The 27561-nt window shown below is 34.3% G+C and overlaps 1 protein-coding gene across 13 annotated transcripts; it reads left to right on the top strand.

Annotated features, from left to right (window-relative positions):
* The first annotated feature begins 57 nt into the window (after positions 1 to 57).
* Positions 58 to 27486, top strand: Unc-104 (kinesin family member unc-104). 13 transcript variants are annotated; one of them, XM_072887984.1, is made up of 29 exons: positions 58 to 577; positions 11252 to 11428; positions 11522 to 11604; positions 11691 to 11769; positions 12061 to 12406; positions 12504 to 12759; positions 13072 to 13229; positions 13350 to 13489; positions 13937 to 13975; positions 14943 to 15080; positions 15885 to 16331; positions 16446 to 16651; positions 16727 to 16844; positions 17169 to 17320; positions 17652 to 17830; positions 18507 to 18644; positions 19654 to 19791; positions 20158 to 20276; positions 20359 to 20734; positions 20809 to 20899; positions 20985 to 21100; positions 21183 to 21726; positions 21806 to 21995; positions 22477 to 22724; positions 22801 to 23103; positions 23557 to 23844; positions 23953 to 24089; positions 24175 to 24276; positions 24430 to 27486. In XM_072887984.1, the coding sequence occupies exons 2-29, from the start codon at positions 11329 to 11331 to the stop codon at positions 24530 to 24532; spliced, it is 5334 nt and encodes a 1777-aa protein (XP_072744085.1). In that variant the 5' UTR covers positions 58 to 577; positions 11252 to 11328; the 3' UTR covers positions 24533 to 27486. The 13 variants fall into 13 exon arrangements, with proteins under 13 accessions (XP_072744085.1, XP_072744078.1, XP_072744081.1 ...); XM_072887977.1 differs by having other exon boundaries at positions 17148 to 17320; XM_072887980.1 differs by having other exon boundaries at positions 59 to 577; positions 17148 to 17320; positions 20362 to 20734.
* Positions 27487 to 27561: the final 75 nt, after the last annotated feature.

Below are 27561 nucleotides of genomic sequence, written 5' to 3'. Positions count from 1 at the left end.
ATAAAAAAAATTTAATTTTTAACACTTTAAAAATACCCGCACATATAGGGTGCGTTAGGGAATCACGTTTTTATACCGCGTAAGCACGTGCTCCTCGAATGCATGAATTGCAGGACATCACACAATAAAATTTCCCATCATCTCGACAAGAAAAACAAGGTTATGTTCAGGGAATCAGCGGTAAACTTCGTATGAATCACCCGACTCTCTCGGAAGTTATCTGCGTGTGCGCGAGAGTGATCTTTATCCTCTCAAAGAGAGCGAACTCTACGTCGACGAGAGCGCAAGTCCGAGAATCGCGCGAGGTCGTGGTAAGTTGAAAAGGAACGGGGCAGCAGCGTCGCGACGCCGTTCGCAGTGCGAAGAACAGAACGGACACAGAGGAAAAAGGGTAGCGTTCTAAGCTTGGTTGTGATAATCGATCGTTCGCCACGACCGGGAGAGTCGGTCCACCGTGTGGCGTCGCGACGTGCACGACGCGCTCGCGCTCGCGCTCGTTGTTGCTGCGGGGAACGTCGCCAGGAACCAGTATGGCCGTAGGAGCCCAGCTGTTTTCACGTCACTGCCTGCGTATCTGGTGAGTATCTCGTTCGCGTTTCGCGCCACACATATATGTTTGCGTTAACATTTTTGTTTCTCGCACGACTTGTACACCGTCGTCGTGATCGCTACTCTCGTCGTCATTACCAGAATACAAAAAAAGAAAAAGGTTTCGCGAACGTAAGGTTGTGTGGATGCTGCTGTGAGAGAACGCGACGTGATATTATTTATTTAAACGACCACCGTTTTATCGACGACGAGAGCGAGCGAGGGCATCGAGTGTTTCAAACGCCGGAACGAGATCGAGTCGCCTTGGTTTATTATTTTGGAGCGAACGTGAAAAATGAACCGTTTCACCTGTAATTTTACGGGATACGTCGAAAATGAATTGTGTCGTTCTTCAAATTTCAAGGTAAACGTTATTTCTTCGATTTTATCTGATTTTTCACGTTCGATTTTAAATTTGCGTAATATATTAAAACTCGATAGTTGAAAAATCTCAGTAAGTCACGTACACACATACACAACATATACATGCATAAATGAATTAAACATAAGATATTACAAGAGTGTTACGTTGAAATACTTTGTAATTGAAATTATCGAAAGGGAGAGATGAAGTCTGATAAGTTTAGAATCCGTATCTCAGATTTCCTGTAAGTATATATTTATTTGTGAAAACAATTTCTACTGTCGGAAGGTACAAGAAGGTGATCGTCTGAATTTCTTTTGTATGTACTTGTAGATATTCGAAGCGATTTATGTTGCGCATTAAGGATTAAAAGTTAAAACACAGAGATGAGGTACAATATTAGAACAAGACGGTGGATGAATTTTTACGATAAACGGTATATTGTTGCATAGTGCAAATATTAGGAACAGATATTCCTTCTTATAATTTTATTTTTAATTATTCGCAATGTTGATATATTTTGCATATTCTGCGGTAGACGTGGAATCAATAGTAGAAATAAAACGGAGAGAGGACAGAAAAAATTAAGAGACCAAAAAAGACATCCTTATTTTCATTACAATGCAAAGGAAATCAAACATGACTCGATATTTATAAAAAAAAAAAAAAAAAAAAACGAAGAAACAGTATCTTATTTATCGTTTTTCATTATGTACAACTACTCCGTTTTATTCATAGTTAGGTGTTATTTGGATTATTCGTAGCTATCGGACCGTATTTTTTTTTTTATTTATTATTAAATTTGCCTATCATATGTTGATTCTAATATTAAAAAAAGTGGAAAATATTCAACATTTTGTGTATCTATAAAAAAATAATTATGGAAAAAATAAACACTAATCTTTTTCATTAAATTTTTGAAGAATAATTTTAGTTTAATTAAACTTTGTTATAAAAACATTATTTTACTTTTGAAATTTAAATTGAAGAATAATATTGTATAAGCGTAAACGCGAATTTTCACGGTGAATTTGAGAGATAATCGATTAATCGAAAATTTGATTGACGTTTTCAATTGGCGAAAAACAAAATGTAACATAGATAGTACCTAATGTGTGAAATAATGTCCAACCAATCAAGGACTAAGTTTTGTATGAATTGATAATTCGTATGTTAATTACGATTCTTACAATTCGGTAAATATTAAAATTGATTAGATAATAATTTTCAAATTTTATGTTGTATTTAATTTTCATTTACAATATTTTATTATTTATTCAAGTTTTTGTGTGATTTTTATTAAAAAAAAACAATTATTTATTTTCCATTTAAATTTATATATTAAATGAAGAACCAACTTTATTGAGGGATAATTAATTTCAATCTTCGATTAATCTATCCCGTCATTCTCGTTATATTTTGACTCTTATGCTCCCGTCAGAGATCGTTATAGATAGTGAGTACTTCTAGATTAACTGAAGCAAAATGGCTTGAGGATAACGATTTGAACAGGGGCGGAAGTATAAAGAGGATTGAAGGGTTCGAAGGTTACAAGACCATAGGCAACGTTTCGTGACATAAACGAAGTGCAGGGCTAAGGTAGGTCAGTAATAATCGATGTTTTGAATATCGTGACTACTAATTCGTTAACTCGATATTTTGGATGACATGTAAATAATTTCTAATCTGAAATGGTGAGATTATTTATCGATTCACTCTTCGGTTAGAGCGCGTTTGAATCTCTAAAGCGAAAATTTAATTGTCCGTCACCTTCAATTTTCTTCTTTAATTAAAAACTTATATTAAGAAAAAGTTAATGCCTTATCCTGATAATATTAAAATCCTAAATAATAGTTTCTAGATAATTGTTTTTGTAGCATGTGTATTTTAATATGTTTAAATGAGAATGAGTAATATTATTTTATTACTTGCAAATGAAAGAAACAGTGAATATTATTTTATAATATATATTTTATAAAACTGTCATCTTTTTCTCTTTTTTCTCTTCAATTAGAGAAATTATTTACTAAATTCGGAAATCATTTTGTGTTAACAAACATATCGGTATTAGATTACATACATAAATTGTTTATAACCCAATTAAACAATTCAGATGAATAATAAATTAAAATAGAGAAATATAGATCAAATAAACAAATAATAAAAAATTTACTATAAATATTTTAAATTGATGTTTAAGAAGCTATTAGAAAATAAAACAATTTGAATTTTACAATAGATTTTACAGACGTTATAAAATTTATAAGAACATTTTAGATTTTTAATTTCATTAAAAATACAGACATTGAAAATAGATGATATCCAATATTTTCAGAAATTAAAATCACTTTAAATTATACGTAGTTATATATAATTAAAACTGACTGTTCCAATTTTCGAACATCCTATTATAAAATTGATTCTTCTAGCTTATGAGTAATTCAAAATTTGCTTTTTTCAAAAATTTTTATTTATAACTTTATTATACACATGTATATATTATACCATATAAATTTGCAAAGTTAAAAGGGTTTAAAAAATTTTATATTTAATTGAATTGCATTTAATTTTGAAAATCATTTTTTTACAATTTATGTATATATACAATACAAATTATTATTTTTTTTTTTTGCATTACATATTTTCTTTCGCATATATTTTATTTCCTTAACAAAAAATGTTAGATTAAAAAAAATTAAAGGTCTCAGTATTTCAAAATAAATAATAAAATCATTCTGCAAATGTTTAGTAGCCTCGAATACTAAAAAGTTATTAGAAAAGAATCTATTTTTTCCAAGAAAATATTGACTCCAAATTGGTCGAAGAATCCATATAAGAAAGTGCAAGCGCGAAATGAGTCATTCCATATATATACACATCGTGTTATTCAATAGTCTTGTTCTATAGAACAAGCGTACTAATAAATTTAACGAGATTCATTAGTTAATTTAATTCGGCTTGTTAAATTTTCTATATAACCCAAAATTTAATTCTCAAAAATATCGCGCTCCTCGAGACGGTCGGCGCGACGACGCCGGGCGTCGCGTCGCGCGACGGACACGTAACATGTTAATAATTCGCTCTCGGGACGGCGCGTCGGTGACGAAAAGGGGATGATTTTTGTATAGTTAATCGACATTGACGTCGACGGAAAAGAAAGAGAGAGAAAGCATTTTGGAACACGCGCGTCAACCGCTTTTGCGAGCGTGTGTGTTTGCGCGCGCGGTACCGTCGGCGATGTCGTCGTGGATATCTTTTACTTATTGATTGCGCTCCGTGGAAATTGGCCGGCGCCGCCTGCGTCGCATCGGTCGATCGTCGGGGTTGCAGGCTGACGTCACTCGGTGTGCCTCCGCGGGCTATTGATTTTCTCCCTCTAGGCGCGACGCGATTGGTCCATAAACCGAGAAAGCGGCCAGAGAAAACGGCCCTGGACCACCACGGTGTTGTCGATCGACGCGCGCAACCCTCCACCCCGGTCGCACATCGATGTAATTTTTCTATATGTGTGTGTATGTATACACGTACGTATACATACATATACATGTATAAGTGTTACACGTGTAAACTCGACGCGGGTGTGTGGGCGGCCACGTTGATTCTAATCCAACCACCACCCCTGGTGCTATGCCGGTATCGCGATGCCGCTCGAGAGTTTCATAGGAAGAACGTAGATGGAAACGCGTTCCGGGGGCGTAAACCGTCATCGAATCGCATTCGGAGAACGCAAGGGGTGACGCGCGCTTTTACCCTCGTCCCCTGGAGGTAAGCCGTATCGAACGGATGAACGATTAATCGGTCCCGTAATGTTCCGGAGACTCATCCACAGCTCTTGATGGCCGATCGCGCGCATCGATGAATCTAACATCTATGCCGCCACCTTCTGTGGGCGCGAGGGTGACCTCCAAAGAATTCCCTCATTTCGCAAAATGAGATTTCCCGCTAGAATGCCACGAGATGACTCACGCGCGAAGACGTGAATGAAATTTATCGAAGTGATATCGAATACCTTCGAATTTTATTTTATGTAATTTCAACGAGATTGCCGAATACCAATAATTTTATACTTATATACAATAATGTCAAGGTGTCTACTTCTTGGAAAAATATGAAAAACCTTTTCTTTGAATTTTCAAGGATTTTATTTTTTTTTTTTTTTTTATTTGGAGGAATCAGAGAATTCTCATAAAATTTTATTGAGACTCGGAATATTTGTTAAAAAATTTTAATACTTTGCCAATGCTTTTATATTGTAAACAATTGTCAATTCATCGATAAACCAAGTTATAAATTATATGTTTGAAATGTAGTATAACTAAATACATATGTACATATATTTTTTATCACTAAAAATTACAATAAAAAGAATATGTACTGCATAATATTTAAGACATTAAATATTATGCAGTACATATTCTTTTTATTGTAATTTTTAGCGATAAAAAAATAGGAGGAAATGCGGCTAATAAAAGTCTAATGCAATAAACAAATGCATTTAGCTTGTGTATAAACTTTTTTTAATAGTAATGAACGTTTCAGTCTTTTCTTTGGATTATCTTTAACGTACAAGAGTAAGTAACATACTACTGCATACTATGCTGAAGATTTCTTTTTTCCAAAGAAAAGACTGTAACGTTTATTACTATTAAAGAGAGTTGTTACACAAGATAAGTATATTTATTTACTTTGCTCGGCTCTCTTTAACTGTATTTCTTTCCTACTTTTTTGTATTCAATGTATCTTTTAGAACCTTTTTTGATTTTACTTAAAAATTAAAAATGTTAAATAAAAAATTTCTTATGAATTCAGCTTTTTTTTAATACATTTGCAAATCTAGTATTTAAAACTTAAGTGGGTCTTTGTTTTCCTTGGTATGTGAAAAGCATTAAAAAACGTATGCAATAAAAAAACTTGTTTTAGAAAATGGAACCAAAAAATCTTTAAAATATTCTTACCTATAATTTTGAATAAAAATACTGGAAGATCAGGAAACATTTTCGAGGAACTTTTTTAAAAGCCTTGTAGATACCCTGAATCTGTATAATTTATTTACTATTTATGTATATATAATATCTATACAGAATCGTCGATCGATAGTCAATCATAAACATAAGACACTATTGTGTTTTTTAATAAAACGTCAGAGCATTTTTTTCTTTATAGGTATATAACGTATATGAATTATATACATACAGTATACTGTATACCTATATATGAAGCTTTTATCGTAACATGAAAGTAGCGTAAGGATAGTCTTTTCACCCTTCCATCTCTGATAGATAATGCTCATGCATCTCAATGCGAAGGTCGTTTAAACATTCTTCCATGGATAGGACATTCAATTTTAATATTTTGCATCATCCTAACATCTTTCAAAGATGGGAGTGAAAAATGATTTCGTAGAATGATTTTCATTGCATAAATAGAGCATTTTTTAAATATTTGATAACTAAAATCGAATCCCCAGATCGCTGAAATTACAATAGGTCTGATTATGTGTCATTAATTCTTAACTTAACGAAATATATTAAAGTGCTTCAAGTACTTCAAATGCAATAATCATTGTCTGACTTTTTTTTTTTTTTTTTTACAAAAATCCACATTTAGAACGCATTGATATCCATGCTCGATATCTCCACTTCTAAAACGTGCATACAATGTATACGCTGTTATAAAAACTAAAAGGTATTAATAATCGATATCTCTCTTACATACGGTGACATGTTTAATGTATTCATTCGATGACACGATAAATTGTTTGTGCATTATGTAATATGAAGTCACGTAAAAGCGCAAGATAAAAAAAAATGTGTCAAAAAATACAATGAGATATTATTGGTCTTGTTTAGCATCCTTTGAATTTTTACTCTGTTTAAAAAATTAATTGAAATTACAAATTCGCGACAATTTTGCGGAATATTTAGGGCGTTTTTAACAACTATTTTTAATGTCGGTTTTCACAGAAATATTTGATTAAGGAAGTAAACTAACTTAGCTACTATAGCTAGAAGCTAACTATAGCTAGAATTAAATAAAATCCCTTCTCTTCAGCTGTACGATTTAAAACTTGGTAAGAATCGGATACATATAATCAGACTTTTAATTAAAAATTTATTTAATTATCTCAGTTTTTTTATTTCAAAATAAAATTTATTTTATCTCTTTATCTGCTTTTTTTAACAAGTTTGACGTCTATCATTTAAATCAGGTCATACAAAAATTTAATAAATGTTCATGTGTATTGATTTATTAATAAATAATAAAAAATGTCCGATTGATCTCACTTCATATAACGATGTTATTACTGTGCCGGCTTAAATATAAAAAAGATCGAATAGCATTCGATTGACATTGGGTTTGAATTTGCGGGCTTCGAGTGTAAATAAAAAATTACCATTTTGTTAACAAAAACATTTTTTATCTTATATAATATTTGATCTGAGAGTACATAATTTGATAAGGTTTTTGAATAAAGACGTATTAAATATTTTATTCCTAATTTCTTAATATGTTGTGCCGTGATTTCAGTATATATGATTTCTTATTTTCTTGCTATTAAAGAGAATTGATCAATAAATGCAATTTTTCTTTGATAGTATCAAAATGCATTAAAATTGATTGCCTTGTAATTTTGAAATTTACACTCATATATGTATCATGCGATGTTATCATACACGGCCTAAATATATAAAAAACAGTTTTTAAATGAGAATCTTTATTGTACAAGTATAGCTCATCATTTGCGCGATAATCTGAACTATCTATCTCTATTCAGCGGCGTAATTAGATCAACGTGCACCTCTGGTGCATTCAGGTATCTACCCTTCGTTCTCTTGTACATGCACACGTGCGCATACACTCTGCCTTTTTCTGTCAAAGAATAAGTAGTACAATATTTACCCTTTAAACGAAAAACAGCTCTAGTAAATTAATGCAAATGTCGAGGTAATTTGACGGAGTTTGACAATTGCGTTTTAATTAGCTCCCCGCTGTGTCTTTTCGCCTTCAGCGGAGTTACTTAGTGGAAGATATTTACATTCGCGGGAACTTTATTTCTCGTACCATATCCAGCGAGGAAATCATGAGTTGCGCGCATGGCAGGGAGCGAATATTACAACCCTTACGACCGCCTATGAGGCATTCGCGCGTGGTTTGTAGCTACCTACTCTGCTCTCTCTTCTCTCTACCCTCTTAGTGGTTAAAATACGGCACGGTAACTCAAGACAGGGGCTGCAACTAGGGATACTTTAATTTAATAGGATACAGGTGTTTTTATTTTTTCATCCACGAATATTATACTAGAGGACTAAAATATTTGATAGGGGTAAACAACCCATTTTATATAGAACTGATTTTGAACATAAATTTAACAATGAGCCAATGATATATAATTTATACATGCGCTTTTTCTCCCTTTTTTTTCTTTTTTCTTCTAAGTTACTTTTTCAAAAAATAAGAAAATAAATAATAATGACAGACGATGAATTAGGAGGTAAAGCAGTATAAAGAATTAAAATTATATAATTTGTTTACTTTGATTATTTGGCTAGTTTTAAAATAGGATAATTATATGTATAATATGACGAAAAAAATATAATATATTTATATATGCGCAAACGTAAAGAGATACAGAAAATAATACATATAAATAAAGAAAGACATTTTTTAAGTTAATTTTAAAACTCATTTTATAATCATAATCTGCCCTTTAAAAATAACATATTTTTACGTAAATAGACGTCAATGTCACAGGAAGATGATATCGTATTTTAGAGAAAGAGAGGGAAAAAATAAAATAATCAATTGCTACTAATTAATTTTATTGCTATTAATTAAAAAGGAGGAGATAAAAAAAATGTTTTTCCTGAAATATCGATATTGGTTTGATATCAAAGAGGTAGAAGAGTATCAGTACCCTACTAAACTTAAGTATCCCTACTCTAGACATAAGTTCGTGTCTCCGACGACGACGGAGGGACGGAGTAGCACGCAGGCGCCCGCGGTACGTCGTCAGTGCTCGCCACGACGGGGTAACAACGGGGGTGGCGTTGCAACAGCGGAGAAGTGAATTCATCGAAGTTCGCTTGAAAGACAGATAGATAGACAGGCAGGCAGGCAAACTGTAACTCGGACGGGGGTATGTGCGTGTGCGTGCGCGGGTGCACACGCGTGAGTGTTACGCGGGTGAACGCGTTATAATGTCCGGTTACGGGGGTTTCGTGGATCGCGGATCGTCCAGTGGATGGCCGACGTAGTGAATCAGCGTGAAGTATCGCGCCGACTCTTGGTACGAGAGAGTCACCTTTCCTCGCGAGGTCATTTCGCGAGGCTCCTGTCATAATCTGCATCTGCTTTTTTTTTTCTCGTCTCGAGACGAGAGACGAACGGCGCCTCCCCGAAGGTAAGACCCGACACGTATCCTCCGAACGTGCGGACGATCGATCGTAAAAATCCACATATACGCTGTTCCTCGCCTCCGCCCCTTCCGGACCTTCCTCCGCGAACACTACTCGGACGCCGTCGTATCGATCACACCGCTGCCGTGATGGTGTTTTGTTCGTCAATTACGAGGGTGGCCTCGCAGAAGGGATATCTTCTTGAAATGTGATGACGTCGAACGTTCCTATAGTTCTTCCGTGTGCGTTTCACACGTTACACCCTCGAGTCTCTCGCATTCTGATAAAATCTACACCTGTAATTTCAGATGTTCTATATAAACTCGCGACAAACAGCAGGCGCTGCTAAATGGAAATCAGAGTTTCTATAACTCTTATTTCAATATTTTTACTATGCCGATGAAAAATATGCCTTGCAATATGTTAAATTGATTATTTCGCGTACTTGTGACGTGATATACGTTTCTATCTTTTTTATTAATAGTAATTAAAATATTTGTTTTTTTTTTGAAACATTCGATTATCTTATTACGCATCATTTCATTACCTTTTTTAACAAATCTTAATTTGTTGTGAAAATATATATAGGACATTTCAAATATTTTAATGAAAGTATTGAAAGATAAATGTAAATTTTTTTGTTAAAGTAATAAAATAAAATAAAAAATAAGAGAGGACTGATTTTCCTGAATGAGGAAATACTTAAAAGTTTTAATTATTTTTCGATTGTACTTTATTTATGAGAATTTTTAAGAAAATATTATAACTTAAAAATAACTCATTTATATAATTATATATGTTACTTTTATTGATTCTTTCTTATATGTATAAGATTGCGAGGTTTAATTGTGAAAAAGATTTAATTGTGAAAATAATTGGACGTTTGAAACATGGAGTTGTATAAATTATATTTTCCATTTCTCAAGGGATTTATATATTTTCTTCAAATATTCACAAGTTAGCTGTAATATTATTTTCCACGTGATATGACTTCAGCTTTTCACGAATAGATCACGCGCGCGCGCGGTTACGATACTAATTAATTATTCTCCGGTGTCCGATAAAATCTTCGTATTTCTGTATGGATCAATGACCCGTACTACGCTTCAACGACATTTATGTAAGAATCGTTATTAAATTTTACTGATTTGTTACTATATTGATCGGATTTTACCTGATCTTTTTTATTTTGTGATTCGTGAATAAAAATTTATTATTTTCGAATTTAGATATTTTCTGTTAAAGATAAGCTAAAAATTATTAGTTTATTGTTGATCACGATCTATTATAATAATATCTTTAAAAGACACAATGTAAAACGTAACATTTAAGTAAGCTAACTAAATGTATGAATTTTTATAATCTTGAAAATAATCCAATACAAAATGATTTATTCATTATCAGTGATTATGTCAATAAGCGGTTCTATTTGTGTGAAAGATATTTTGCAAAGGTAGAGATAAACTATGCTTTACATTTTTGTTCTTTTTTTATCCATGAAAGTGTTATAAGTTCAAAATATTATATTTTCAGATATGTATTCTTAAACAAATATGTGCAGACTAAATTCCATAACTTTCGTTTTTCAATTACTTTCATTAATTTCGTTTACTTGTATTAATAATGTTCTATTAAAATATGCAGTTACTTAAAATAAAATAATATTCCAGCTATTTAAGACAAATTAATAACTTCAGACATCGATTGAGAGTAAATATTGATGAATTTCTCTATTGACCTTTTACTTACAAGATCTGTTTCTGTCTGAAATATGAACTTTGACTTGCGAAATTTATCGACTTTGCTATTAATAAGTTAATAATTTAATAAATATTAATAATTTAATAATGGAGCACCATCAAGATGATGACATTACATTAATCGAAAATAAAATTTGTTTCAGAGAGTCTAGCGAGAGGAAGTTATCGCCAGCACCGCCGCCGGCTTTATCCGACGTTAAGTTAAAGAAAAACAAGAAAAATGTCGTCGGTTAAGGTGGCGGTGAGGGTACGACCCTTCAATCACCGCGAAATCACTCGTCAGGCACAATGTATCATAGATATGACAGGGAGCACCACTTGTAAGTAACACTTGTTACTGATTCATAATTTAAACAGGCAACGCGTAAACTTACGCTGTAACATATGCTATATCCGTTACTTTTACGTTACAGCCATAATGAATCCTAAAGCCACACCGGGAAGCAAAGAGGCTGTCAAAAGCTTCAATTATGATTATTCCTACTTTTCTATGGACGTAAGTGTATCTTTTTTCATTTTAACGGGAGATATTAAGGTGATATTATTATATTTATTTCATGATAAATTCTTATATTATCGCAGCCAAATGATGAGAACTATTCATCTCAACTCATGGTTTACAAGGATATTGGTGAAGAAATGTTGGAACACGCTTTTGAAGGTAGATATTAGTTAACAGATCATGTGGAAAGTTTTCAAATATTTTTTTTAACAACTCGTTAAGAAAGGTAACTGAGCAAATTTGTGTTTAAAAACGAATAATGTATTTGAGAGATAATGTATATATAATCACTCGTTATCAATAACTAACATTATCTTTCAAATAAAATTTATTAAAACATAATTATTTATTGATTTATTGTCTACATAATTATTTTTAAAAAAATTGATTAGGATAATTTGTACGTTTTACTACAGACGTTATACAATTTATTTTTGTTTTGTGATACAGGCTATAACGTTTGCATTTTTGCATACGGCCAAACTGGCGCCGGTAAATCTTATACCATGATGGGTAAACAGGAAGAGGGCCAAGAGGGAATAATACCACAGATTTGCAAGGATCTGTTTAGGAAAATCAGCTACACGTCTAACGAGCGATTGAAGTATTCGGTAGAAGTGAGTTATATGGAAATCTATTGCGAGAGGGTGCGCGATTTATTAAATCCGAAAAATAGAGGGAATCTTCGAGTAAGAGAACACCCTCTCTATGGACCTTACGTCGAAGATCTTTCTAAATTAGCCGTATTGTCATACGAGGACATTCACGATCTCATAGATGAGGGTAACAAGGCCAGGTTAGTCTACATACACATATACATACATATGTCATTTATTTAAATTCTTTCTGTAATATGCTTTATAATATTGGAAATCACATTGCAATTATTCCAGGACTGTTGCAGCGACAAACATGAATGAAACATCCAGTAGATCGCATGCCGTTTTCACTATATTCTTTACACAACAGCAGCAGGATTGTGCCACTGGTTTGATGACAGAGAAAGTTAGTAAAATATCGCTGGTTGATCTGGCTGGATCTGAAAGAGCCGATTCAACGGGCGCAAAAGGCACACGACTAAAGGAAGGAGCTAATATTAACAAGAGCCTGACAACTCTTGGAAAAGTTATCAGTGCTCTGGCTGAGATTGTAAGTATTGTATCTTTATAAATCTTTGCGTTATATTAGGTACTTTCCATTAGTGACACAAGCGTCATTTTATCTTTGTTGTCATTGGATGTTGAAAAAAGAGACTCGTGTCGACTTGTGTCATTAAATGAAAAGCACCCATTAAGTATCGAATATATCGTGTATTGATATCGTTATTAAATATTTGTTTGCTGCTTTATCGGATTGTTAGGCGGTAAGTTTATTGAAATTAAGACAAGAGTTTCGGAAATAAATTAATTATACAAGTAATATAATTGTTCTTTTTTTTACATAAATTTTTGTTCCTCCTAGGCAACGAAAAAGAAGAAGAAAGCTGATTTCATACCATACAGAGACTCAGTTTTAACGTGGTTACTACGGGAAAACTTGGGCGGAAATTCAAAAACTGCTATGATCGCAGCAATTAGCCCTGCTGACATAAATTACGATGAGACACTCTCGACTTTACGGTAAGAGATTTTCATTTTTTGTTATATTTTTATGAACTAATTTTTTATCTTTCAAAGTTTGAATTAAAATGTTGAAACGATTAATTATTTAGATCTAAAAGACTTTTATTTTACTCATAGATATGCGGACAGAGCGAAACAGATTGTTTGCAAGGCCGTGGTCAACGAAGACGCAAATGCCAGACTTATCAGAGAACTCAAAGAAGAAATACAGAAACTACGGGAACTTCTAAAACAGGAAGGCATCGACGTACAAGAAGGTAGAAATATTATTTCTTTTAGTAAATCTTTAGAAATTAATATAAAAATTATATATACATATAAAACTTTTTATTATTGAAAGCACATACGAGACAAGGACAGACCGAATAAAACTTGATCAGTAATTAAATGCAAATATAAATAATCCTCTAATCAGAATTTCTTAATAAATATACAAGATATGTGCATTATACATAATTAGTATCGTCGTAAATATATGATTTTATTTTTTCTATTATACTAATTGTCAATCGTGTTTTCTACGATTTAAATATAGATTGTGCATAGCAATTATATTACTCTCACAGAAATCAACATACGTGTCATATAAAAAAAAATATCTGAATTCTTGATTGCTATAAATTAATTGCCATTGCATAGCGCGCGACAGAGGCAAATCCATTCACATAGTATTTTTTTCTTGTTTTCCCTTGCGCTCGACGTAGGGCCAGATGGTAAAGTTACGTACGAAAAGAAAGAATCTAGTAAGTAAAAATGCTAACAATTCATACAACAGCAAAGAATACAGTCAATACAGGCATCGTCCATCTTTTGCGCCTCTTTCGTAGACATTTTATTATTTTTCTTTTGTTTATGCGCTTATATTTTACTGTCAAGCGCAAAATATACTTATCAGTATGGTACATACATATATATATGTCAATTTCCTCTTTTGTACGTTTGCTTCATGAATTCTTTATCTTCATTTAATGTATGTATCTGTTCTGTTAATACCTATCGCGATTGCGCTTCCTTCCCTCATGTCCAGTGCAATTAATAATGCAATTAATAATTATAATCTTGTAATAGTTTTTTCTCAAGATTTAAATGAAATTAATCAATGCTGTGTAAATCGATGATTGATTATATTGTTATTCTATTTGGAAGAACAAGAATATATTAATTATTGAATAAGATTAAAATAAAATATTATGGAAGAAAAAATTATATAAAGACAATATATATATAAGAATAGATATTTTAAAAAAATGATCAAATTTATAGCCGAAAATACAATAGATATCGAACGACGATACACATTAGATCATACACATTTAGATCACATCGGTGCTCTGTAAAACGCATCACAATTTATTCGAATTATATTTTCAAAGCTTGAAAAGGATTAATTAATTAGCAACACGTATTTAAACTCTACAGCTTCTGAAATATGTCTCTTCATCTACGCCACTGCTTTAATTATGGCTTTTGATGTTTACATTACGACACACACGATACCGACTCCGACGGAGGCTTGCCATTTTAAGACCGGTTCTACAGTAAAGCCGTAAGCCGTAAGAAATTGATCAATTATATTAAACAATTATATCAGTTACTCTTCTGATATTCTATTGTCATTAGTCAATTTCTTACAGCTTACAGTTCTATTGTAGAACCGGTTTAAGTATTACGACTGCGTTTTCTCACCTTTTGGCGATTCTTATTTTGCAGGAGATGAAATCATCAGAACGAACAAACGAAACGAAGAGGATACCAAGGAGACTCGATCGAGACTCTCCTCCCATGCTACGTCTACTATCGCCGAAGAGGCGGTTGATCAATTGCAAGCGTCTGAAAAATTGATCGCAGGTAACTGGGATTATTCTAATGTATACTTTGGTTATTTTTAGAGATATGCAAACTGGACGTCTGAACTCATTTGGAAATAGAAAATGCAAAATAGTTAGAACATTTTTATTTAAAAATACAAAATACAAAAATAGTTTTCAGATATCTATTTGAAATGGAAATAGAAAATAGACACTTCTAAAATGGTTTCTTAAAATAAAAATAGTTTTTTTTAAATATATATTTTATAATATAATATTTTTTAAAATTTATACTTGTATATTTATTTGAATTCTTATTTTTCTTATTATCTGTATTTCTTACTATATTTATGTATTAAATTTGATTTTTCCCTTTCTATTTTTATTTTTTACATAAAATCTGCACTCTGGCGTCACTACGTGATATACATTACACGTATAGTGACATGACAATGAGTTAATTATACGCTCACAATAACTAAATTACTCAACACATAATCTAGGTTTTATTTTACACGTTGGACAAGTGCAATGTAGTATTGCATAAATCTCTTGATTTTTTTATATTTAGAACTGTTATTGACATTTTGATTAATTTTTGATTTTACATTTGAAATAGAAAATTAATAATGTAATTTAAATAAAAATGTAAAATGATTTTTGAGAACATACATTTTAAGTGTAAAATAGACATTTTACATTTTATATTTCCATTTTAAATGCATCTATATCAAATAATGCACATCTTTGATTATTTTTATCTCGTAATATATGCGGCGCACAAATATTAATCACTCATTGTAATTAATATTCGTAATATTAACCAATTCTAATTTTGTTTCAGAATTGAACGAAACGTGGGAAGAAAAATTGAAACGAACCGAATCGATTCGCTTGCAACGCGAAGCAGTGTTTGCCGAGATGGGAGTTGCTGTAAAAGAGGATGGCGTCACAGTGGGTGTATTCTCGCCGAAGAAGACGCCACACTTGGTGAATCTGAACGAGGATCCTCTCATGTCGGAATGTCTGATTTATTATATCAAGGATGGATTTACGCGCATTGGTAGCGCCGAGGCGATTATACCCCAGGATGTTCAGCTGTGCGGCCCGCACATACTCAGCGAGCATTGCGTTTTCGAAAACCATGAGGGCATCATAACTCTCATACCAAAAAAAGGAGCTTTGATTTATGTCAATGGTCGCGAAGTTACCGAACCTCTTGTTCTAACAACTGGTTCGCGTGTCATCCTGGGAAAAAGCCATGTTTTCCGTTTTAATCATCCTGATCAAGGTACTATAAAGCGTTTGTAATATTTGAAATATTTGTGTGATTTAAGAAGTTATAGATATTTACTCTGGAAAGAATGTATGAGTAAAATGTATTTTTTATTGTTCAATTATACAGTACGCGAACGAATAGCAAACGGATCACCTGCGGAAACTCCTGGCAACAATGAACCAGTCGCAGATTGGGACTTTGCACAGGTTGAGCTGTTAGAGAAACAAGGTATTGATCTAAAGGCTGAAATGGACAAAAGATTGCTTGTACTGGAAGAGCAATTCCGTAAAGAAAAGGAGGAAGCTGATCAGCTGTTTGAGGAACAACGAAAGGTGCGCATACAAATACATGATCTTCCTTCAATTCATATATGCATTATTGTGATTGATGATTGTTTCTATGAATAGAGCTACGAAGCGCGGATAGATGCATTGCAGAGACAGGTGGAGGAACAAAGTATGACGATGTCTATGTACAGCAGTTATACGCCCGAAGACTTCAACAACATCGAAGAAGACATTTTCGGTGAGTATGGAAAATACAATTGCTCTTTGGGTGTCTAACATATTTTGGTATAGTTATGCTCAGTCGATTGGGCATTTTCTTAACACATATAACACTTTGAATATTAAATAATGAAAAAAATTAAAATTTTTTTTCATAAGTTACCACACTGTTGACTTTTGAAAGTTTATTGCATGCGATGAAGCCTACTCACTTATTGATAGGATATAACATATTGTCTTAACAAAGTATAAAATCAGAATTATTGTACGAAATGCTTGGCTTTTCTCTGACTGTTTTGCCTGGTAATGGCTTGCATTTCAGTCAACCCATTGTTTGACGCAGAGAGCAACTGGACCGAGAGAGAGTTTCAACTGGCCGCGTGGGCCTTCCGCAAGTGGAAGTATCATCAATTCACGAGTTTACGGGATGATCTTTGGGGCAACGCGATATTCCTTAAAGAGGCTAATGCCATATCTGTTGAACTAAAAAAGAAGGTACAGTCGCGAACGTATAACGGAAAACTTTACCACAATTTTTTTTGACTGGTATCTTTAACTTCTGCACTAATGTATTCGTATACTTTTAAATATAAACTTTTTTTGCATATTCCCGATGAATAACAAAATTACGTTTACGTATATGATTTGCGTGTATCTATACGCATTTTTTAATTGTGATATTTTTCTTTGCAGAATTATTATCGCGCATTTTATAAAAACGACATTCTTTGGTGTCGTTAAATTCGTATTTTTCAAAAAAGAATGCCTATGAAAAAACTTTTCTTTTACATAATAAATCTTGCTACATAAATTTTGTCTTTTTCAGGTTCAATTCCAATTTACTTTACTCACGGACACCCTTTATTCACCGCTACCTTCTGATCTTTTACCCGTTATGGATGACGAAGATGAAGATGAGAGGCCGTTTCCACGCACGATTGTTGCTGTCGAAGTCCAGGATACGAAAAATGGTGCTACCCATTACTGGACATTAGACAAATTAAGGTTTGCTTTATTTTATATTTTACTATAGCTTCTTCAGAATTAATATAACATTCGTGCTGAGAGAAAGAGGGAAATGCAAGTCAAACGCATGTATCCTACACTTCCAAGAAATAAATCTAAAAAATAAATCTAAATCATAATTAATCACCTTTTAAAGAAACTAAAAGGTATTTAATTTTGTAATTAAATTATAATTGCATTTTATATGTATGCATATATATATATATATATATATATATATATATATATATATATATATACACATACATACATACATACATATATACATAAATTTGTATATCCAGCATGTTCTACAATTATTGTGCAATTATTTATTTCCATAAATGAAATAAGATCTCTAATGCAACACGACAGTTTTTTTTGTTTCGTTAATAATGCACGAATGCACTTCTCGCGTGCTTAATGAAAACTATGTCTTGAAGATTACTTGCTTGTATCAGTAACTAATACTAATATAAAACATACTAAACAATTTGTAACTAAATTTATCGCAAGGTGATCAAAAAAATTCTTCCTCATCGCGCATCTAATATGTTTAAAGTTACATTTGCTAATTAAGCAAAATCGCGGCTTATCTCTGTTAGATCGATTCGACATTCGGATAGAGAGCGCATATAAAAGGACGCACAGCGAAGTAATACATGTTGACTTGTAGACAGCGCTTGGAGCTGATGCGACACGTGTACAACGAGGACTCGAGCCCCAGCACTCCGGAGGTCAAAGAGGATATTTTCCAATGCCTTACAGTCTACTCTAATCCGAAGTTCTCGCTCGCAAATCTTTTGCCTTCGAGGTTGGTGCGCGAGGCTCTCCTCTTATTGCCATGTTAACACGCTTTACGCCCGGCCTCGAAGAACTCTTTTCATTAAGAGTCGTGCGTTTTATCGCCGTGCGTTTTTTGTCGTTTTTTCGCTCTTTCTGTCTTGTCAAAGGCTTTCTCGATATGGCAGCGCGATGCAACTTCCTCGTCGATACAAGAACCGAAACCGAGCTTTGCACTTGGAGCTCGCGAACATTATTGACGACTCTGCATGGTTTGTTTTCAATTCGTAGCGTAACATGACGAATTGAATCGAATAGATATGTATGAACTCCCTCCTCCCTTCTCTCCCCCGCCATCGCGTTTATTACACGCAGCACCGCTTCTGCTGCTGTGAAAAAAACATTTCATGCTGTTTGAATGTGATAAGAATGTCTCTTCACATTCTGTGCACGTCTGTCTCAAACACTAACACATCTTCTTTATTATCTCCCGCTGAGCTCGTGTCCTCACCATCTCGCTTTTCAACTTTATGCACGTGTATATCCGATCAGATTGCGATACAGTTCGATTAAAAAAGCGATGAAAAAAAAATAACGTCAAACAGACATGAAAAGATATTCTAAAATTCTACATCTTATAATACAAATATCTGATGTGTATACTTCAATATTTTTTATCAATTATTTAACACTCATTTATGATTGAGCTAATAATATAAGCTTATATTAAATAATACGTTTCAAATTATGAGAACAAAATTTTTCAATAGAAAAAAATTGTTCGAACCACTGCAACTATGTGATTGTTATTCTCATTATAACAATGTTTCAATAACAAAATAAATAAATAAAAAAAAATATATATATATGAAAAAGCCAAACAAGTTAACTCTTGAAGAATACTTGAAGAAGTTTATCCAAAGAAATTGTTAATGAAGTAACACGTTTTGATGATTTGACACACCAGTTATGATCGCATTCATATAATTGTTTCTTATATAAAACTCGTAGTAGATAATAAAATTTTTTCTGTTTTTCAGACAAAGGTTGGAGCTGATGCGCGAAATGTATCACAACGAGGCCGAGCTTTCGCCCACATCTCCGGATTTCAATATCGAATCTATTACGGGAGGTGATCCGTTTTACGATCGATTCCCATGGTTCCGCATGGTTGGCAGGTAAACAAATATAATTAGTATCAGGATTTTAATTAAATTTACTTCATAAGAGTAACTTGCTATTTAAAAAATGGCGAATTAATTTTTGTTTCTTTTTTGTTAACGTTATTACAAAACTAATATGCATATAAACATATAAAAATTTATAATTTTTAAACCTTTTTTTTGTATTAAAATATAATAAAAGTGATACAATTTTGACATAATAATTTTGAATCTTAATAAATAGAGAAAACAAAATATATATTGAAGGTGAAATTTGTAACGTTATTTCTTAATCTTGAATAAGAATAAATACAATTTTTTCTGCTTTTCCGTATTTTTTCAATCACTATAATACTAATATGATTCTATATCTAATTTTAGAGCCTTCGTGTATCTGAGCAATCTTATGTATCCAGTGCCGTTGATTCACAAAGTAGCTATCGTAAACGAAAAGGGCGACGTTAAGGGTTACTTGCGGGTCGCTGTACAAGCCGTAATCGGTACGTAATCCGTAGCCATGTCGTTATATTTCGTATATCCATCATATACATATAAGATGTACATAAGGTATCCTTCTTCCAGAAGAGGAAAACAGCGAATATTCAAGTGGCGTCAGACAATCAGCACGAATCTCTTTCGAGGACGACCTGTTTGGCGGGCACAAGCATAACAAACGCAACACACTTTTGACTCAAACTCTAGAAAAGAATCGGCAAATCATGTTACACGAAGAGCGCGTAGTCGAGGGACACAACGAGATTAATCAGAAAGACATGAAGGACGAAGACGATATCGGGGACGCTGACAGTGGCAGAGGTGACAGCTCGGTTTCGAGCGACATGAAGGAGGAGGATTTGCCGGATCATTTGCAACCTGGCGTGGAATTCACTTTTAGGGTAACGGTCCTACAAGCTATGGGTATTTCTACAGAGTACGCTGACATTTTCTGTCAATTCAAGTAAGTACGCGTTTATTTCAGCTTATTTTAAACATGATATGTAAACATGCAATGCAATGCAATTGTTTTTGCAGCTTCCTACATCGACATGACGAAGCTTTCTCGACAGAGCCGGTAAAGAACACAGGCAAGGGCAATCCGCCCGGATTTTATCACGTACAAAACGTAAGTATCGTCGAGAACGATCTGTTTCAGATTAACACGAATTTTATGAATTAAATTACACGTAATTTTTTTTATCCATACACAGATTACGGTCACGGTTACCAAATCCTTCTTAGAATATCTGAAGACGCAACCTATCGTCTTTGAAGTGTTTGGACATTATCAACAACATCCGTTACACAAGGACGCGAAGCTGGAATAGTGAGTAAATCATAAATGCTCTAATTCTATTTTGTATTTTATTTATAAGAACATCTTTCATATAAGAAACACATTCACATAGCAGCGTACGACAACCACCGAAGAGGATGCTTCCGCCTTCCATACCGATCAGTCAACCGGTTCGTTCGCCGAAATTCGGCAGCGTTCTGCCATCTCCCAGCACGTCTCACGTGCACGCCAAGTACGATGTGTTGGTGTGGTTCGAGATCTGTGAATTGGCGCCGAACGGCGAGTACGTGCCGTCGGTGGTGGACCACAGCGACGATCTGCCATGTCGTGGATTGTTCCTACTTCATCAGGGTATACAGCGACGTATACGAATCACCATTGTGCACGAACCGGCTTCCGAATTGAGATGGAAGGATGTGCGCGAGCTCGTTGTTGGCCGTATCCGAAATACTCCAGAACCCGAGGAAGAAGATAACGACTCATCTGTACTCTCGTTGGGTCTGTTCCCTGGCGAATATCTCGAGATTCCTGGTGACGATCGCACCATGTTCAGATTCGAAGCAGCCTGGGACAGCTCCCTGCACAATTCGGCTCTGCTGAATCGAGTCACGTCTTATGGAGAGCAAATCTTTATGACCATTTCCGCGTATCTTGAGGTACTTATCAGAGATATATTTAAATCATTTTTAGAAATACTTTTTAGAGACGTTATCTCTTACTTGTGTCGATTTTTAGCTGGAGAACTGTGGAAGACCTGCGATCATCACGAAAGACCTGAGCATGATCATCTACGGAAGGGACGCAAGAGTTGGCCCGCGTTCACTTAAACACTTATTTAGCGGCAACTATCGCAATCAAGAAGCGAATCGACTCAGCGGTGTCTACGAACTGGTGCTACGCCGTTCTTCGGAAGCAGGTAGCCCAGGTTTGTCATGTCTAACCATAGTGTAGTCCCGTGTTTCATTTAATATCATACATATTAAAGTGGAATTCTCATTTCAAACAATATATTAATTTCCCTTGCAAAGTATTTATACTCTTTAATGTATACATACATTTATTATATTTAAAAGATATATTCAGGATATATTCAATGTATGGTAAAAACATAATTTTAATCTTTAAAATCCAAGATATTTTATTCTTGTTGATATATTTTTCTAATTAAAAAAAAGAAAAATAATGTTCCAACATTATAAATGTTAATTATTTTATCTGCATATTAATTTAATATATTCATTTAATACATTAATTTAATATGACAATACACTATAAGCAACTTACTCTCTTCCCTTAAAATATTTTTTTGTAAACGCGATAGATGTTTTATATTTCCTCATACTTTTGGCTCTTCCCTTTCTCTTTCGCTCAATACCCATACCTTTTCCTTCCCTATTTATTTGTAGGAGTTCAAAGACGTCAACGTCGTGTCTTGGACACGAGTTCTACGTATGTCAGGGGCGAGGAGAATCTACACGGATGGAGACCGCGCGGAGACAGTCTTATATTTGATCATCAGTGGGAGCTCGAGAAGTTGACGAGGCTAGAGGAAGTTGAGAGAGTGCGGCATACTTTGTTGTTGCGAGAGAAACTTGGCATCGACAAAATACCATTCTGCAATAAACCTCTGCACGATTTTACGAAGAGCGAAAAGGTAGTTGTGTATATTTTACATTTATTAAAATATACGCGATACATGATAATATGCATATTTCTTTGATATGTCTCAGGATGTGTGTAACATGGTGGCAAAGGCCACGAACGAACCACACGCCAGCCCGGTGAAACTGAAACGCTCGACCAGTAAAGACGTTTACGAACCCTGGGAAATGACCGAGAGGGAGCGCGAATTGGCGACCAAGTATATTAAACTCATCCAAGGAAGAATCCCAAGCAAAGAACCGATATTACTTGCCGATGTTTCACCCGGGGAAGACACTATAGCCGATCTATCCGCGTCTATGATGTCTTCGGTTATATCGTCCTCGTCTCAAGAGTCAGTATATGCGAGACCTAACGATTTCTTGAAGCAGGTAACCCTCCCTGCATGCCTCATGAGTGCTCCTGCTAATAGCGGTTGTCTATGCTTTGCTTCATTATTCCCCTTTAGAACAAGATAAACAATGTGATATTCCTGGAAGTTGAAACAAAACAATACTCAATTCGTTCATTATTATACAAATTTGATCCGATATATTCTACATAAGTACATGAAAGCACCGATTGTTTCGAAGTGATTAAAAAAAAAGAGATTCGATCATACTTTGACTATATCGCCTATAACGCGGCGATCCATAACACATCAATTAGTTTGATTTGCTACATATTATATCGCGCTTCCTTAAAACGATACAGCTTCTAAAATATTTATGCTTTTGCAATCATTTCAACTCGTGGCATTCGAGACATTCGAGTCGTCTCGATGTGCCGAGAGCGACAACCGTCAGCACGATTGGCTCAGGGTTATGCTGGAGTGTTACTTGCAGGCTGGTGATATAATAATATGGAGCAGGTCTAAGTCGTGCCTCCTTAGGTTAAGCTCGCCGGAGAGGGCTAGATTGCAAGAGCTCCAGGAGAGTATATTGGCAAGTGAATCGGCCAATCAAACCTGCACGGTCGCACCGCCACCGCTGGGATCATCCTCACCTTCAAAGGAGAACTTGGTACTGTATGTACCAGAGGTGGAGGAAATACGTATTAGCCCAGTCATCGCGCGAAAGGGCTACTTGAATGTTCTCGAACACAAGACCAACGGTTGGAAAAAACGCTGGGTGGTACGTTCGTCATCATTAAACTTACGCTTTTTTGCCAGTGTATGCGTGTATCAAGCAAGTATGTAACAAACTCTAAATATCTTTTATTTTTCCTTTACGTTGTTTCAGGCTGTTCGTCGACCGTATGTTCTCATTTTCCGAGAAGAAAAGGATCCCGTCGAAAGGGCGCTAATTAATTTAGCGACAGCTCAAGTTGAATACTCCGAGGATCAGCTAGCTATGGTGAAAGTGCCGAATACCTTCAGGTATCCTTTCGCGGAAAATTGAAGAAAAATAAATATTTATGCAATTGCGTACGACATATTCTGAAACTTCTGTCTTTATTTATAGCGTCGTTACTAAACACAGAGGATACTTGCTACAGACTTTAGGTGACAAAGAGGTCTACGACTGGCTATACGCGATTAATCCTCTTCTAGCTGGTCAAATTAGGTACGTATAACAAACATAAACTTATTTCGTCCTTCCTTTTCACTCCATTTTTTTTATAATTATTGAAAATTGAAAAAACGCAAGTATATATTATTTTACATACATGAATTTTATATGGAAACGATAGAGAATGTGCTTGATACGGTTTCACAGGTCAAAACTTGCTCGCAAAAACCCGGCTGCAACGAATTTGAGCAACGGCGCGCCGATCGGCTTGACACCAACTCTGGAACAACCGAGCAATCAGACCAAGTGAGTGGCCGATACTATGGCCGGGGTAACGAGTGCAATAGCAAAGGCGACGGAAAGGATGCTGTGCTGGTCGCACTCGGCTTTAGAGTCCCAAGACTTGTGTAACTTTCGATTCCCACTAGTCTTTGATTGACCTTTTGATTAAGTGGAGGCTAAGCGCTGTTGAAATTTAATTCACGATCGACAGCACGGTAATATCGAGGTTTTACTTTACGCAGCGTTCCCCCCTTAGCACGTTTACAGGGCGAAAAAGGAGATGGTGCTCGTCTTTCGAAGAAGTTACAAACGCGCGTGCAAATGCAATTGCTACACGGTACAATGTATTATTGTATTACATCGGAAAATTCGTTTCCGTGTCTCTCCGTACATTTCGAATTCGCATTCGAAATGCTTTTCACGTCGACGAGACAAGATCAGAGATCCGTGCACGCGAATATTTCCGTTGAAACCTTTATTTTCACAACGCGTTAACGTAACCTATCGTGATATCCCTTTACGCATGCAACGTGTGAGAAGGATAGAAATGCATTTATGCCTAATAAACGTATTCTTAAGGCGATCACTGAAAATGAGGTAAGGAATACACGTTATAGATATATCTGTAGAAGAAGAAGTATGCGAGGAAAACGCGAGAAAGAGAGGGAGAGAAAGAAAATAATATAAAAAAAAGAGAATGAAATAAAGAGATTTGGGAAGTTATTGATAATTTCGTACGCGAGCTTGACGATCCCTTAGTATTCTCGGAAGAGAATCTACGACAAAGGAAAAGAAACATTAATATACAATTTTCTATGAGGATTACATTCCCATTCTCTGTTTCACGTTTTCTTTTATTCATTCGATTAAGCGAATCAGATCTAGATGATGATGCTGAGCATCCAATTTTGACAAGTGAAAAGTTGTACTATTTTTGTACACGCAATCGATTGACCGTCACTCGATAAAGATTTTACTTTCCGAATTGGAGATTCTTAAATAGCTTTAATTATGAATTATAGTTTATATAGTAAGAAGGGATAAGATAATATTGCTCCAATGACATTGACTTCGCATCGGAATGAAAAGAGATTTGAATATCATCTAAAATGCGAAAAGTTAATCAGATAACAAAGATAGAGAGAAAGAGAGAATTGCCACTTCTTAAATCATAAAGTTTTGTAGAGTACTTTCTGTTTTAACATGGATTTAATTTGGAATGTTTTTTACTGTATTTTTTTTAAATCTTTATAGAGAGATCTTTAATATAAAATAATTTTATCCTGTCTTAAAATATATTTTAAAATCCCTGTATGTTATATATTTTTTTAATACACTTGGTTTTAATTATATAAATAAATTAAAAAACTTTTAATATATATACTTTTAGTAAAGAAATATAAGTAAAACAATTGAAGAATATTTGCATAAACAATATTTACAATTCTTTTAGTTTCTAAAAATCCGTTTGAAAAAAGTGTGAGGGAAATTTTAATATATTCCGCAGTAAATGAAAAAATATTATTGCAAACTTCTTCGAAACACGAATGAATGCGAGAAGGTCGGCAAGTAACAAGTAATAAGGCGCGTCTCTTGAAGTTAAGAAATGTTCCATTCATAATGCGATCGCATGTTGATACGACATAAGTAACTTACGTCGTAAATTAAGAAACCATCGTCAAAGTATTTCGTATCTCGCAGAGAACTATATATGAGCGCGATATAAATAGATAAAATATTACATTGATCTATGGAGATATAGACATCACATTCTGACGCATCGTGTTTTCATGTCTACTTAGATCTTAAGCGATTCTCCTCGAAGATGTTCGCCACGCGAGCACGATAATCCACATCCTCGAGTCGACGCGTATCTCCGTGTGATCCGAGCACGAGTTGACGAACATAATCGATGATTTTATCTAACGAGAAAATGTTAAATTTCGGAGAGAGTTGAATTTTTAACGAATTCTCATTCGTTCGTAATTTAGAAAGATGTAAAAAAGAAATTACATAAGAAGGATAAAAAGTAAGACTCGTGTACATCATGTTTGATCTCATTTTCTTTGAAAAGGAAGAGATATGGTTTTTACTGTTTTTTTTTTTTCTTTCTAAAGAACTCAAAGACGAACGAATGTTTGTCGTAGAATTCAACGATCCAAGATTGATAGCTTTCTCGTGATAAAACGATAGACATAGCCGATACGTTGTTCACAGAGACTTTTACTAATTCTCTTTATGTATAACTTGGATAACAGGGGTGCAACGTTATATAAATACATACATGTGTCTATTGTGCACCTCTCACCTAAGAAAATTCAACATCTTTGACATATTAATTCACGATACGACCGAAATGTCTAAATTTGAAATATATTCAAAGGTAGACACAGATGTGTCATATTACGTAGATACATAATAGCGCATTTCGTGACGCGACTGTTATTAAATATATTGACATTTGTGACGCACACTCAAGGGGGTGTGCAACAGAATCCCGATTTATTCGACTCCGCCTCTATATCACGTCGACAGTTTCTCTCTATATCAGATACCTGTGAATCACAATCAGAAATACATTTTACAATCATGTAGAGAGAATCCTCTTTAACACTTCTCTCGAAGAGCACGTGTGTGACACATTGATTCCGACAAAGTGCTCCTTTAGCACTTATTGGTAAATTCAATGATTACCGTACGTTATTAAAATCAACGTACATACCCCTCGGTTACCATCTAAATATTAATATATTGGTATAAAGGGACTTTGTCCGGATTCTACTGCATGTAAAAAAAAAAAAAAAAAACGTTTTTTAAATGTTGCCCCTCTTATAAATCTATCGAAGTGGTCTATCGATTTCGTGTACCTTGATATATCTCTCGAGAGGCAAGATTTCCCAATCGAGGTCTCCGCTATTTTGACGGAAGACAATTATAAATCTTAACTCGCTTGATTCTAGTCTTACGCGCTCAATTTCGAGGTCGATTTTTTATTTTTTCCTCGATCCCCCTCCCCGAATCGATCGACAATTCTCACACAAATCGTGGCTTACGCGA

The sequence above is a fragment of the Anoplolepis gracilipes genome, chromosome 3 (genome assembly GCF_047496725.1).
Source record: "Anoplolepis gracilipes chromosome 3, ASM4749672v1, whole genome shotgun sequence".
Taxonomy (NCBI): domain Eukaryota; kingdom Metazoa; phylum Arthropoda; class Insecta; order Hymenoptera; family Formicidae; genus Anoplolepis; species Anoplolepis gracilipes.
The sequence above is the reverse complement of the archived record's forward strand: the minus strand, read 5'-3'. Positions and strand labels throughout refer to the sequence as shown.

Excerpts from the sequence above, each read along its gene's own strand:
- Unc-104 (XM_072887977.1), top strand. The coding sequence starts at position 11,329 with ATGTCGTCGGTTAAGGTGGCGGTGAGGGTACGACCCTTCAATCACCGC. Across the intron at positions 23,104-23,556 it reads CTAACGATTTCTTGAAGCAG|GCTGGTGATATAATAATATG; the intron begins GTAACCCTCCCT and ends TGTTACTTGCAG. Across the intron at positions 24,090-24,174 it reads AAAGTGCCGAATACCTTCAG|CGTCGTTACTAAACACAGAG; the intron begins GTATCCTTTCGC and ends CTTTATTTATAG.